The sequence below is a fragment of the Mobula birostris genome, chromosome 2 (genome assembly GCF_030028105.1).
Source record: "Mobula birostris isolate sMobBir1 chromosome 2, sMobBir1.hap1, whole genome shotgun sequence".
NCBI lineage: Eukaryota > Metazoa > Chordata > Chondrichthyes > Myliobatiformes > Myliobatidae > Mobula > Mobula birostris.
In genome coordinates this window covers 203,650,319-203,666,315 of record NC_092371.1, presented here as the reverse complement: position 1 = coordinate 203,666,315, position 15,997 = coordinate 203,650,319, and the positions used below count along the sequence as shown (strand labels likewise).

At 40.9% G+C, this 15,997-nt stretch overlaps 1 protein-coding gene across 1 annotated transcript in view; it reads right to left on the bottom strand.

Annotated features, from left to right (window-relative positions):
- The window catches only part of hs1bp3 (HCLS1 binding protein 3), a 117,983-nt gene that overhangs the window by 68,595 nt on the left and 33,391 nt on the right, over window positions 1–15,997 (bottom strand). The window contains exons 3-4 of the mRNA XM_072251328.1: window positions 2,158–2,365; window positions 814–1,012 (exon numbers count right to left, since the gene is read on the bottom strand). Coding sequence (XP_072107429.1) covers window positions 814–1,012; window positions 2,158–2,365 — 407 coding nt within the window. The remainder of the gene's footprint in view (window positions 1–813; window positions 1,013–2,157; window positions 2,366–15,997) is intronic.

Below are 15,997 nucleotides of genomic sequence, written 5' to 3'. Positions count from 1 at the left end.
AAGGTGTTGCTCCTCCACCCTGAGTGTGGCCTAAACATAGCACAAGAGGAGGTCATGGACCGACATGCTGGAACAGGAATGCGAATCTGAATTAAAATGTTTGGCCACTGGGAAGTTCCACTTTAGGCATTTGGAGCTAAAGTGCTCAAAGAAGTGGTCTCACCAATGTAGAGGAAGCTGTATCAGGAGCACCAGGTACAACAGAAGCGTCAGAAATGCACCAAGTGGATTTAAGGGCAATTTCCACCCTATCCATAAATTGACTTGGTCTATTTCTGTCATCGCTCTCCCCTTTCTCGATCTCTCTGGGTCCATCTCTGAAGCCAAACCGTCTACCGACATCTTTTATAAACCTACCAATTCCCCTGCTATCTTGATAGTACCTCTTCCCACCCTGTCTCTTGTAAAAAAGCTCAGTTCCTTTGTCTCTGCCAGATCTGTTCTCAGGATGAGGCATTACCTTCCAGGACATTCTCTGCATCCAACACATCATTCTCTACATCTTCCACCACCTCCAAAAGGATCCAACCACCAAATGCATCTTTTCCTCCCCATCCCATTCTCAGCAGGAATCTCTCCCTGTCTTCTGTCTTCTCCTATCATTTTGGATCTCCCCCTCCCCCTCTCAAATCTCTTACTAGCTCTTCTTTCAGTTAGTCCTGACGAAGGGTCTCGGCCCGAAACGTCGACTATACCTCTTCCTAGAGATGCTGTCTGGCCTGCTGCATTCACCAGCAACTTTGATGTGTGTTGCAGGAATCTCTCCCTGTGTGATGCTTTAAATTACTTCTTGTTTGAAAGAAATCACCTTACCGAGTAACACCCAGAGGATCAGATATTTCTTCACATTTCTCTATACTTGGCAGAATTGTTTTTGATTCTCTTAAAATCTCGGTGTCTTTAGAAGTTTCTTGACCGAAGAAATCCCCTGAGTCACCATCATCATCTTTCAAATCATCAGCAGCACTTCCAGTTTTGTATTTTAGATCACCAAGCTCTTTAGTTTTTCCTCCTATTACATGAAAAAAAAATTGGCAGTTACTCTTGTTACAATAGGAAAACTAAATGCCACTAGTAAGAGGGCAATGGTCTTATTTTACTTAGAAATTTAAAAAAAATGGTATCTTGAAACTATAAATACCTTATAAGTAAACTACAATACACAATATAGAAAGAGTAGGAACAAAAAAGTTTAAAGAGGGACCCTGTGTGAACCCATTTCTCCCCAAACTGTTTAACCTGCATGGCTTAGAAGCCAGACACAATCTCAAAAATTGCACTTTTTACACATCTGGCTCCAAGCAGTGACTGTAGATTTACTTTCTAATATGACTGCTGGACTCAATGGATTTTGTCTCGGTCCAGTTGCCCATTTCTCTACTGCACCTAACAGCAAAATCTCTGGATAGTCCAAAGTCATTATTTACCTCTGCTATCAGACAGCAAGCCTGTTACCAGACTTTCTGAAAAAAATAGAACATAGAAAACCTACAGCATAATACAGGCCCTTCGGCCCACAAAGTTGCACCGAACATGTCCCTACCTTAGAAATTACTCGGCTTACCCATAGCCCTCTATTTTTCCAAGCTCCATGTACCCACCCAAAAGTCTCTTAAAAGATCCTATCGTATCCACCTCCACCACAATTGCTGGCACTCACCACTCTCTGCATAAAAAATTTACCCCTGACATACTCCCAAGCACCTTAAACCTGTGCCCTCTTGTGGCAGCCATTTCAGCCCTGGGAAAAAGTCTCTGACTATCCACATGATCAATGCCTCTCATCATCTTATACTCCTCTAAATAACTGCTTTCCCCCCAAAACTACAGCAAAATAAATTGAAAAGATTTGAAAAACTTCCATGAGAGTTAGATGACTTTTTAATTATAGTGTAATGTACAGCTGTATTTTATTAGTTTAAACTGAGAGTTTCATCTTCATAAAATGAAATAGCTATTTTTTTTATTTCTGATACCCTACTTTCAGTGTTTTGAAAGGCATCTCAAAAACTTGTTCAAAAGATCTTGATGTCATATGGAAAATATATAAGCATACCAAAAAAAGCCTGGTATTATGTTCCCCAATGGCAATGTATGCCAATAGAGGAATTTCCTCCCAAACCTTCAACAATTTCCTTCCATATTTCAAAGAGTTACCTAAAAACTCCAACAACTCAGGACTTGATGCTAACACTGTGTCCTTGGCAATACTTCTGAAGATTTCATCAAAAACAACTCTTCTTTCTTTTATGTCAGTCTCTGCTACAAATAAAACTTTCCTAGGCATGGAAGGTATTTTTGCCTTTGGGTACTGGGTGCTCAGCTTCTGACACAACTCATCAATGTCACTGTATTTCTTTGATACCTAGAAGAAAAGAGGAAGTTTAAAGTTAGTATCTTACTTTTCAAATAATCTGCATTTAAGCAATTAACTGTCACAATACATTATCTGTTCTATACATAAGACTGTGTTTGGTAGACAACTTTTTGTTTATTATGACGATTATAAAACACTGGGATATCACCAGACATGCTGCTCTTACCCCATATATAGGAACGGCAACTGACCCTCAGCATTGAGAGAAGAAAAAGCTAAACAACGTAGGCAATTCCTGATAATTCATTTTGGGTTTTTTTTTGCCAGAATAGGAGATGTTGGCCTCTATTGCACCATTATCAAAATAACCCAAAATTCCTTGGATCTTTTCATGTGGAACCAGTTACGGTTGCACTCAGAAGCACAAACAGGATTTTTAAAAATCTACTTTGAAATATTAATTGATCAATCATGAACCTGAAAAACACAGCTAATTTTTGATAAAAGTTGTGAAGTGAATTTATTTTAGTTGGCCTATAAATAACATTATTTTCCACATTTCTGCTCGAAAGGCAGCAAACCAGCCACTGTACATCCAGGGCAAAACACATCTTAACAACTTTGGTAGCATACCAGTGTAAAGTAACTTCTAAGTCACACAGATTGTTCAGATCACCAGCACTTTTATGGACTGGGCTGGATCAGAATTCTGCAATAAGGTTCAGAATGAATGAGCCTAAATACAAGCTGGGGGATAAGTGGTTTAAGTTCCATCATCAGTCGGCTGGTAAAGAATCTGGAGAAGTGAATTTTAAATTTTTTAATCCTACTTGGAAAAGAAATCCAATGGGAACATACTGTTGAGTAATTTCAATTCACAATCACTCCTCCACAACACATTACCATCATTACACTCAGCATTAGCATTCATTCATTTCTGTACATCATCTTAACTGCAAGCCATGTAGCTCCTCGAACCAGCTACAGAATTAAATATTTGTATCCCATCTCTCCAATTCCATGCAACACATCAACTTCATGACTGATTGATAAAAAGATCAATTCCTCTTTGAAATTTTTAACTTCACTTGCCATCCTCGATTCTGAGGGACGAGTGGGGTGCAGGGAATGAAACTCGATATTTTAGCTATCCCTAGCATGGAAAAAATTGTTTCTGTCTACTTCTACTTGGCCTAGATCAATATTTTTAGATGCCCAAGACGAACTTCAATGCATCTACTCTGTTATATCCTTCTATTAATTTAAAATACAAAAAAAAGACATTCTACCCATATAAACCAAGTCCTTTCAAAGAGTCCTGATGAAGGCTTTTAACCATAATGCTGCCATTTTCTTTTCTCCCATAAATTCTGTTTGAACTGCCATGTTCCTCCAGCACTTCGTTTGTTGCCCCAGATTCCAATGTTTGTGTCTCCTTTAAATTCTACACCACAGGCCCAGATATTGTTCTGCTGAATCTCTATTACATTCCTGCAAGGTCAGTTCATCTTTCCTCAAATGCAATGGGGCACATTACTCTGGGCAAGTCTGACCAAGAGCTCAATGCGGGTGTATAGACCACATTCATTCGGTCTTGTGTTTCTGCACTCAAGTTGTTAACAATTATTAGACATGATAATTCAAATGCTTTCCTTCCCCAAACATTTAACCTCACAACATGAAATGATCAATGTGCACTTTCTCACTCCAATCTTATTCACAACTCACCAACAGTTGCTCTTTCCCTCAGCTGACTACGTCTCCCAATTAGGTGTTATCCCTAAATTTGGATTAGCAAACCGACCTTCACAATGACAATGCAGAGAGAATGATATGAAATTTCCTGCTTTGAAACTAATGAGATTATCATGTCTTTGCATTAGAATAGCGATGGAATTGAAACTTGATAAGGACGGTATTATGCCACAATACACAGGTGCTTCAACAAATTATGCAGTGTGAAAAATCTGCCCCAGAATACGTAGAATATTCCAGCACTGGTCTATACAGGGGCAACTGCAACATATTTTTAATTTATGCTCCATCTAACCAAAACATATCACAAACACAAAAAACTCTGCAGATGCTGGAAACCCAAAGCAACACACACAAAGTGCTGGAGGAACTCAGCAGGCCAGGCAGCATCTATGGAAAAGAGTAATCAACGTTTCGGGCTAAGACCCTTCATCAGAACTAGAAAGAAAGAGAAGTCAGAGTAAGAAGGTGTGGGGAGGGGAGGAAGAAGTACAAGATAGTATGTGACAGGTGAAACCAGAGGAGGGGGTGGAGGTAGTCTGTAACCAAACAATATATATTTTTAGATAGAACATAAATACAGTACACTGCAATTTTTGAAAATTAAAAAAAAATCACCAGATGCTGGAAGTATAATACACACAAAAAGGTGAAAATGTTGAACATACTCAGTAGATAATGCCACATCTCTGGGACAAGAAACAAAGCCCACATTTTTAATCTCTCCCTCTCTCAGTGTAGAGTGCCCTCCAGTTTCAAAACATCCACCATTGTTCCTATACCTAAAAAGACCAAGGCAACATGTCTGAACAACTGGCATCCTGCCACACTCACCTCAATAATAACCAAAGGCTTTGAGAGGCTGGTCAAGGACCACCTCTGCAGCTTGCTACCACCCACACTGGCCCCCTTACAATTCACCTACTGACACAACCAATCAACAGGTGATGCAAATAGCCACTGCTCTACTACTGTCCTTACACATCTGGAGAAGAGGGATGCTTATGTGAGAATGCTGTTCTTGGACTACATTTCAACATTCAACACCATAATTCCCTTCAGGCTTAACAAGAAGCTCAGAGACCTCGGCCTTCACCTTGCTTTGTGCAGCAGGATCCTGGACTTCCTGTCACATCGCCGGCAGCTGGTAAGAGTGGGTACCCTCACCTCTGCCCCTCAACACAGATGCCCCTCAGGGCTGTGTCCTAAGCCCCCTCCTTTATTTTCTGTATACCCATGACTGTGTCGCTACCCACAGGTCCAAACTGCTAATTAAATTTGCTGATGACACTACATTGATTGGCCTAATCTCAAATAATAATGAGAAGGCCTACAGAGAAGATGTCATCACCCTGACACAGCGGTGTCAAGAAAACAACCTCTCCCTCAATGTCGCAAAAATAAAGGAGCTGGTTGTTGACTACAGGAGAAATGGAGACAGGCTAACTCCTATAGACATCAATGGATCTGGGGTTGAGAGGGTGAACGACTTTAAGTTCCTCGATATAAAATTCACCAAGGATCTTACGTGGTCTGTACATACCAGCTGTGTGGTGAAAAAGGCATTACACCGCCCCATTCACCTCAGACAGTTGAAGTTGTTTGGTATGGGTCCCCCAAATCATAAGAACTTTCTACAGGGGCACAAATGAGAGCATCTTGACTTGCTACATCACTGCTTGGTATGGGAACTGTACTTTCCTCAATTGCAGGACTCTGTAGAGAGTGGTGTAGGCAGCCCAGCGCATCTGTAGATGTGAACTTCCCATTATTCAGGACATTTAGAGAGACAGGTGTGTAAAAAGGGCCCAAAGGATCATTGGGGACCCGAGCCACCCCAACCACAAACTATTCCAGCTGCTACCATCTGGGAAACAGTGCCATAGCATAAAAGCCAGAACCAACAGTGCCCAGGACAGCTTCTTCTATGTTATATATTACATATTTCTACGTTACATTGACTGTTCTGTTGTACATACTATTTCTTATAAATTACTATAAATTGCACATTTAGATGGAGACGTAATGTACGCCTCATGTATATGGAGGATGTATAATAAAGTCAATTCAATTCAATACATTTTTTTTTGTTTGACTATCATCAGCTCAACTTTGCTTTGTCAGTCCATTTGGATCATGCTGATTTGAGTGTGAATTTCAATAAATTTGTTCAATAACCAGTTCGCACTTTAAAATTTATAATTTTCTACTGCAAGAATCTAGCACTAATGATTACTCTTTAAAATAAGGGGTCACTCATTTAAGACAAAGCTACGCAAACCCTCAAAAGGATAGTGGAAGACTATTCTTTTATTTTATTGAAAGCCAGAGGCAGTGAGATATTGACTAGCAAGGCTGGGGGTGGGGGCGCAGGGGTAGAGTGGTGGATACAAAGGTGATAGGTTGCTTGGGCAAGGCAAAGTGCTGAATTGAGGTTACAATGAGATTGACGTGGCCTGTATTCAGAGCAGACTTGAGAGGCTGAGAGACTGATTTATGTGTCTAATTGATGCAATAGTACGTAAGCATCCACAGCTGTTTTCAGCATAAAAGTTCCAGATTTCCACAATCTGCCAATGTGAAGAAATGCTTCTTGACATCAATGCCCTGGCATTAGTTTTAAAGTTACAGCTCCTTGTTCCAAATGCTCCCAGATGAAAGAATTATTCATTTAGCAATTCACTTAAATCACCTTAAAGCCTTTGTGCTTCCATAAGTTCAAAGGAAGTTTTGATCATATCATTATCACATTTACCACTTGATCCATAAATTATTCACCAAAATTGCACTCTTTTCTAAACATCAGATTATCAGAGTAACTTGAGGATAAAAAGTTGTAATGAAAGCACCCTATCACTAAAATCTAATTGTCTACAGAGTATTTAACATAATTTTGTGCACGAGAGCAGACATTTATAGCTAGGTGCCAAAGCAGCATGTGGAACATTCAGAGATTTCCTCAGAAATTGGCGAGACAGGTTGGCACTCCTTCAAGAAGCAGTCCTAATTAGATGTCATAAGGAGGTAAATACATAGAGTCACGCAAATAACAAGACAAAACACAAAAAACTTCCAAATTATTAAAGAAGCACTTATTTTGTCAAAATTTCATGAGCTGTTTTTACCTATTTTAACATCAAAAGAATTAGTTTATTCATAACAAGTGGCGTGCAATTTTTCCCTTCAATATCCATTCACCATTTCTCCACTTCACAATACGTTATCCCTCAGCTCCACTGAGGATTCCCAAGTGTAAAATGTATGAAGGATGATATTATTACCACAAACATCAATCTAGCAAAATGAAACAGTTTGGTTTATTGATTGAATTAAGGGAGAAAACTGGTGACACAACTCCCTCTTGAAAGTTCCCATAGCAACACCATTGATGTGGAGAAGTTTAATGGGATTGAAAGAGCAATAGGTCAAAGTTAAAAAGTTTAAAGTAAATTTTTATTATCAGAGTACATATATGTCACCACAAGCAACCCATGGATTCATTTTCCGGTGGGCATACTCAGCAAATCTATAGAACAGCAACTATAACAGGATAAATGAAAGATCAACCAGGTGCAGAAGACAATAAACTGGGCAAATGCAAATAAAAATAAATAGCACTTAAAAAGAGAACATGAAATAACAAGATAAAGATTCCTTAAAGTGAGACCATTGGCTGTGGGAACATGTTAATGGGTGGGCATGCAAGCGCAGTTATCCCCTTTTGTGCAGGAGCCTGATGATTGCAGGGTACTAATTGTTCTTGAACCTGGTGCTGTGAGTCCTGAGGCTCTTGGACCTTCTGCCTGATGGCAGCAGTGAGAAAAGAGCATGGCCTGGGTGGTAAGGATCTCTGATGATGGATGTTGCTTTATCACAACAGCGTTTCATGTTGATGTGCTTAATGGTTGAGGGGGGGGGCGCGGAGGACTTTACCTGTAATGTACTGGGCCGAGTCCACTATCTTTTGTAGGCATCTCCATTCAAAGGCATTGGTGTTTCCATACTAGGCAGTGACAATCAGTACTTCCATGCAAGTGTGAGTTCAGTTGGGGAAGGAAGAGTGGTGATGTAAGGGAACTGGGTGGACCTCCAATCAATCAGAAGTCCTTCTAAAATTTTCTTTTTATTTTGGATTTTCAGCATCTGCAGTTTATTTTTGCTCTGATGTAACTGGATTGAAGCTAAAAGGTATCAAAACTGGAGCCTGTGTTTTGCATCAGGTCGCTAGATAAAGCAGATGACGATAAATGACATTTTTTTCTAACCTTGCCTCCCAACCTTTGGATGTGATTTTCTCTCTGGTTCACTGTCCCAATGTTCTGTTTGACACAGAAGTTGAAACTGCATTTCCTACCCAGTAATGTGAAGCACCCAGGTCACAAGAAACTGTGACTGAATGTTGTTCTTCTGTGACCTAACACTGATTATGTTTCCTTCCGTAATCTCAGCTTGTCCTCCTACTTGTTCCCTTCTGAATTTTTAATTTTAATTTTATTTATTCAGACTTACAGTGCAGAACAGGCCCTTTCAGCCAAATGAGCCATACTGCCCAGCAACCCACCAATTTAACACAAACCTAATTACAGGACCAATTAATCCATAATCTTTGGACTGTGGGAGGAAACTGGAGAACCTGGGGGAAACCCAGACACACAAGAAACACTTTCTTACAGAAGACTCCAGAATTGAACTCTGACTCCCCGATCTGTAATAGCACTATGCTAACTGCTACACTACCATGGTGCTCCCCCCACCACACTACGGTGGAGCCCCCATTATTCAACAGTGAAAACTGAGTAATACTGTAAAACTCAATTCATCTGGTACATGTAGGACTCTGGTAATGCTAGACTGGCAGATATTCAGATGTTGGAATGTTACTCCGATCAATATTCAACATGGGAAAACTGCCCCAGTTAGAACATAGAATAGTACAGGCACTTTGACCGACAATCCTTTAACCTACTCCATGATCAATTTAATCCCTCCCTCCTATACAGCCAAACACCTCTACTTTTCTTTCACCTATGTACTTATTGAAGAATCTCTTAAATATCTCCAATGTATCACCCTCAACCTCCACCCATCCCCTGCAATGCATTCCAGACACTTACCACTCTGTGTACTTGCATTTGACAAGGTTCCACACGGTAGGCTTATTCAGAAAATTAGAAGGCATGGGATCCAGGGAAGTTTGTCCAGGTGGATTCAGAATTGGCTTGCCTGCAGAAGGCAGAGGGTGGTGGTGGAGGGAGTACATTCAGATTGGAGGATTGTGACTAGTGGTGTCCCACAAGGATCTGTTCTGGGACCTCTACTTTTCGTGATTTTTATTAACGACCTGGATGTGGGGGTAGAAGGATGGGTTGGCAAGTTTGCAGATGACACAAAGGTTGGTGGTGTTGTGGATAGTGTAGAGGATTGTCAAAGATTGCAGAGAGACATTGATAGGATGCAGAAGTGGGCTGAGAAGTGGCAGACGGAGTTCAACCCAGGGAAGTGTGAGATGATACACTTTGGAAGGACAAACTCCAAGGCAGAGTACAAAGTAAATGGCAGGATACTTGGTAGTGTGGAGCAGCAGAGGGATCTCGGGGTACATGTTCAAAGATCCCTAAAAGTTGCCTCACAGGTGGATAGGGTAGTTAAGAAAGCTTATGGGGTGTTAGCTTTCATAAGTCGAGGGATAGAGTTTAAGAGTCGCGATGTAATGATACAGCTCTATAAAACTCTGGTTAGGCCACACTTGGAGTATTGTGTCCAGTTCTGGTCACCTCACTATAGGAAGGATGTGGAAGCATTGGAAAGGGTACAGAGGAGATTTACCAGGATGCTGCCTGGTTTAGAAAGTATGCATTATGATTAGAGATTAAGGGAGCTAGGGCTTTACTCTTTGGAGAGAAGGAGGATGAGAGGAGACATGATAGAGGTGTACAAGATAATAAGAGGAATAGATAGAGTGGATAGCCAGCGTCTCTTCCCCAGGGCACCACTGCTCAATACAAGAGGACATGGCTTTAAGGTAAGGGGTGGGAAGTTCAAGGGGGATATTAGAGGAAGGTTTTTTACTCAGAGAGTGGTTGGTGCGTGGAATGCACTACCTGAGTCAGTGGTGGAGGCAGATACACTAGTGAAGTTTAAGAGACTACTAGAGAGGTATATGGAGGAATCTAAGGTGGGGGCTTATACGGGAGGCAGGGTTTGAGGGTCAGCACAACATTGTGGGCCGAAGGGCCTGTACTGTGCTGTACTATTCTATGTTCTATCTCTCCTAAACTCTCCTCCACTCACCTTAAAAGGATGTCCTCTATTATTAGCCTTTGCTGTCCTGAGGGAAAAAGTGCTGGCAGTCCACTCTATCTATACCTGTTATAATCTTTCCTCATAAGACATGCTTTCTAATCCAGGCAGGATGCAGATAAATCTCTGCACATTCCACATACCTCCCAATAATGAGGTGACCAGACCAAGCGCCATTCTCCAAGTGCGGTCTAACCAGAGTTTTATAGTTCTGCAATGTTAACTCGCAGCTCTTGAATTCAAGCCACCAACTAATAAAGGCCAACACACCAAACATCTTCTAGACCAGCCTTTCAACTTGTAAAGCAACTCTGACTACCTCAAGATCTCCCTGTCCATCCATCCTGCTAAGAATCCTTCAAGTTCGATCCTCTAAATTATATCAGTTCATGCTTTTCCAGGTTGAACTCCATTTGTCACTTCTCAGATCAGCTCTGCATTTATCAATGTCCTATTGTAACCTCTGACAACCTTCTACACTTCCTGCAACATGACTAAACCGAGCTTCATCTGCAAATTTACTAACCCACCCTTCCACTTCCTCATCCAAGTCATTTATAAAAGATCACAAGAGTAAGGTTCCCAATTAGTTTCAAGGAACACAAAGCATTACTCAGTTTACCAAACGCCAAACCAGTGGGATTTTCAAATAGTCTGATAGTAGATTCTCAGAATTTCACTGCAACGGGATTTCTAATTCCACAAATTCATTCATGTTCTACTTTCCCAACCTCATTTATCTTCAGACCCACTGTTGCCAAACCCCAGTGATATTTTTGGTCACCAAATTCAATTTGAATCTTAAATGCCATTTCCAAGTTTTATTCTAAATAAATAGCAATTCATTCAACTACTTTAACTCCTGTATCTGTCTGCTAATGAGATCTGCCAAGTCAAGGACCCTTGTACTCACCGACTTTTGTCGACACTACTTACTCAACACTCTACATTAACAATCCCTCCACGCCAGTCTTGATTCAAGCACACTGTTCTAATTCCAACCTCCTTTGATGGCACAGCTGTAAACTCTCAACACTCAAGTGTTTTCCTGATATTCCTATTGCAACTATGCATTAATCCTACTGTTGGCTTTCACAAATAAAACAGCTGAGGCATTTCACGTTTAAGAAAAACCGAAGCAACTCGTTTATTGTGATCCTAAACACAAAGCGCGGTAAAAGTACTTTACATAATTAGATCATCGCGTCAGAACAGTCTCTTGAAGTGAAACCTGGTGGCTGTGAAATACGTACGTTTCCATCAATTGCATTACTCTACACTATGACCATTGGGCATCCATTTTCAACATTGAGCACTTAAAAAGAACAGTGGCCAGAGATTGTTGAATAAATCATTCGATTTGGCAGAATGGAAGAGAATTTCGTGACAGCGTCTGCTCTATCCTCGCAAAACAGATACTGCAAATATTAAACTACAAGATGGGATGCCACATAAACATACCAGAAAATTATTCAGTCCAGATTACTGCAATGAACATTACAACATTGTACTGCATGGAATTTCTGCTACACCCTTTCTTAGAAGTCCAACCTGTTGACATAACAAGTACAGTGAACAATGTTACTATTTCAGTCACCATCCAAGCTGACAACTCATATTTTACAGTAACATTAATCTGATAAAGGTGAACACTGCAACAAAGTAAATTTCAGTAAGTACATTTTGTTATGTTTTGCTGACACAGTTTCAGGAAGGACAAATCAACAGGATTCCAGACTTCTCAGAAAATTAAAACAAAAATTCACCTATTTTACCAGCAACTGGACAGAACCCAGGATATGGGTATTATAGATGAGGCCAGCATTAATCAGTTTTCTCATTTTTAAAGACAACATGCTGACAAGCTGCCATCTTGGTTAGACCACAATGAGCATGAATACAAAGTGCTAAGTCAACCTGCTGTAGATGCAAACATTAATGGCGTAGTTTAGGCAAACTGCAGAGAGGAATACAAGGAAAAATCATGAGGGGGTAAAAGTGTATGTTGCTGGGTTTACATGAAGTCAAGTGTTAGGAGGGCAAGAAACTCATGGTAGGAGGTGGCTCATGTGGACTCGGGTTTTGCTGGGCCTAATCTCTACTTCCTGTTCTGTAGCTTCTACATAGGTTACAGGGCAACAGTTCAGAAAGTTGAGCCATTCAGGCAGGCCCACACACTTCAAGCAGCTGACATCAGAAGAAGTTACACCCTTGATCACTTGCCAAGGGTGCACAAGAGCAGAATTTAATAAAGACAGATCCCAATCTGTCAAGGTCTGTAAGACAATAATTTACCACTACTAATTTAATCAGTTATTGGTTTCGTTGACTTTCCATACATTTGTTGGCCCTTCGTTAATAAACTGGTTTCACTGTTAAATTTTAATGGTCTAAAAGCAAATCCATTCCTCACTTCATCTATCCCTTCACCTTCCTCCCACCCCCATCCCACCCATTTCAATAAATGAAGTTCTTGTTAGTGACGAAGAGTGCTGCCATGGTTACTTCAAAACAAACCAAAAGTGCCCAGACACTAAGCACGGGAGGGGTTTGACACTGTATGACGTGCTCTAAGAATATCAAAGTTCTAAGCCCAAGAAAGTACATTCGATTTTTCGTTAGGAAACCAGCAAAGATAAACAAACCAGTAATAAAAATGACTAATGAAATTACCACTAGTGATATAACAAAGTGACTACTCGAAGCACATTCAAATGTACTTAAGCATCAGCAATTATAATGTATTTAAAAGTTAGCCTTAAACATAACTAAGTGAAGCAGTCAACAAAAAAAATAATTCCAAACATACCCCTGCTCTAACCAAACTAAAACTGACTAAATACAAAGCATGAATACAGAACTATACACTTCTACCACACCCCAACCCACAACAAATTACCCATAATAAACACACAACACAAAATACAGTACAGACAGAAAATAGATACATGGCTCCTACAAGTGCATTTAGTTTCTAGACCTTTAAAATTTTAACAATGCAACTCGGTTACATTGACGAAGAGCGCAGAAATGAATATCAGTGCAGAAAAGACAGCAAAAGATAAATCAATTGAAACTTACAATAAATTTGAAAATGTTCCAGTTGAGGTTGTAAATATATCTATATATATTTAAATTTTTATTCAAAATACATTTATTATTAAAGTAGGTATGCAGTGTACAAACCAGAGATTTGTCTTCTCCACAGATAGGTACAAAACAAAGAAAAGCAAGGAATCCCTCCCAATGCGCCAAAAATCAAACCGCGAGAATGGCAACAAGAACATCAATTCCCACCATGCACAAATGAACATGTTGCACAAGTGGCAACAACATCAACAACCACCCCCAGACGCAAAAGAACAAAACAAAAAAGTAGCGAAAACACAGAATATTAGCCCAAAATCAAGAGACTCCATATTCAGTTCAGCTCAGTGCTCCTTATCTGCAAACCACCCTGATTCAGTCACCGAAAACAGCAACAGAAAAAGGAGCAACAGGAACTGTCGTCCAATCCACAAATTGCGGTGCCATCGTCGGACGGGACGGGACAGGACAGGAGAGGGGGGGACAGGAGAGGGGAGAGAGAGGGGACGAGAGAGGGGACGAGAGAGGGGACGAGAGAGGGGACGAGAGAGGGGACGAGAGAGGGGAAGAGAGAGGGGAAGAGAGAGGGGAAGAGAGAGGGGAAGAGAGAGGGGAAGAGAGAGGGGAAGAGAGAGAGGAAGAGAGAGAGAGAGACTGTTCCAGACACTTTCCTTCAGCAGCAGCAGCGAGCCAGAGGCTGAACACTCACTTGCCTTCCGCACTCACCTCGAAGTGTTTCAATCTTCCTCAATGCTTTAATCGGCAAAATGGGTGAGAAATGGAGCTGATCATAGGCTCGCGCCCCATTTCTAAGAGTCATGGCCTTGATTCCACTCACCTCAAGAAAACATCTTGCACAATCGCCCAATAACACACCATCAAACTGTAAGTCACAGGCTCCAATAGTACCAGAACCACATTTCAAAGAAAAGAAAATGTAAAAGGAGTGAAAGAAAGAGTTTCATGGACCATCTGGATGATGTTGCCCGTGGTAGCATTGTTCGCTGGCGTCATCTTCCGGACAATATACAAACATCAATATATCCAAACCACCAGTAATCTTAAATATAGTTTACAAAAGGTAAATGCTCTGCTGGTGGAGAAGCTGACAGCAATACGGTTGGATGTTTTCCTGGTGTCATGGATTATTGATTACCTCACTGGCAGACCACAGTACGTGTGCTTGCAACACTGTGTGTCAGACAGAGTGATCAGCAGCACTGGGGCTCCACAGGGGACTGTCTTGTCTCCCTTTCTCTTCACCATTTACATCTCGAACTTCAATTACTGCACAGAGTCTTGTCATCTTCAGAAGTTTTCTGATGACTCTGCCATAATTGGATACATCAGCAAGGGAGATGAGGCTGAGTACAGGGCTACGGTAGGAAACTTTGTCACATGGTGTGAGCAGAATTATCTGCAGCTTAATGTGAAAAAGACTAAGGAGCTGGTGGTGGACCTGAGGAGGGCTAAGGCACCAGTGACCCCTGTTTCCAACCAGGGGGTCAGTGTGGACATGGTGGAGGATTACAAATACCTGGGGATATGAATTGACAATAAACTGGACTGGTCCAAGAAGACTGAGGCTATCTACAAGAAGGGTCAGTGCCGTCTCTATTTCCTGAGGAGACTGAGGTCCTTTAACATCTGTCAGATGATGCTGAGAATGTTCTACGAGTCTGTGGTGGCCAGTGCTATCGTGTTTGCTGTTGTGTGCTGGGGCAGCAGGCTGAGGGTAGCAGACACCAACAGAATCAACAAACTCATTCGTAAGGCCACTGATGTTATGGGGATGGAACTAGACTCTCTGACGGTGGTGTCTGAAAAGAGGATGCTGTCCAAGTTGCATGCCATCTTGGACAATGTCTCTCATCCACTACATGATGTACTGGTTGGGCACAGGAGTACATTCAGCCAGAAACTCATTCCACTGAGATGCAACACTGAGCGTCATAGGAAGTCATTCCTGCCTGTGGCCATCAAACTTTACAACTCCTCCCTTCGAGGGTCAGACACCCTGAGCCAATAGGCTGGTCCTGGATTTGGTTCCATCTGGCATAATTTACATATTATTATTTAATTATTTATGGTTTTATGTTGCTATATCTATAGTCTATTCTTAGTTGGTGCAAATGTAACGAAACCCAATTTCCCCCAGGATCAATAAAGTACGACTATGACTATGACTATGGAATGAACTGAATTTAACAGATAAAACCACAGAAAGAATTCAAGCAAATGTATCTTTCTTGGAATACTTGTCTTTGATGCAATGTACCTCACAGCAAGAAACAGAGGTAGAAAGCTGGTGTCTATCCAACCACCAAGCTCTTAAAGACTAAGCCATTGTTAACTAGGATTCAGATGGTCTCACACAATAATCTAATTCCTTACAAAATAAATGAGATTAAGTACTCAATAATTAACTCCAAAGATAGCCCTTCTCATTTATTGAAGCTGTTATTAAATAAATATCAATCTGAAAAGCACTTTCAAAGGATCTCTTAACAATAAAGTCTGAACTCCTAAATTTAACCT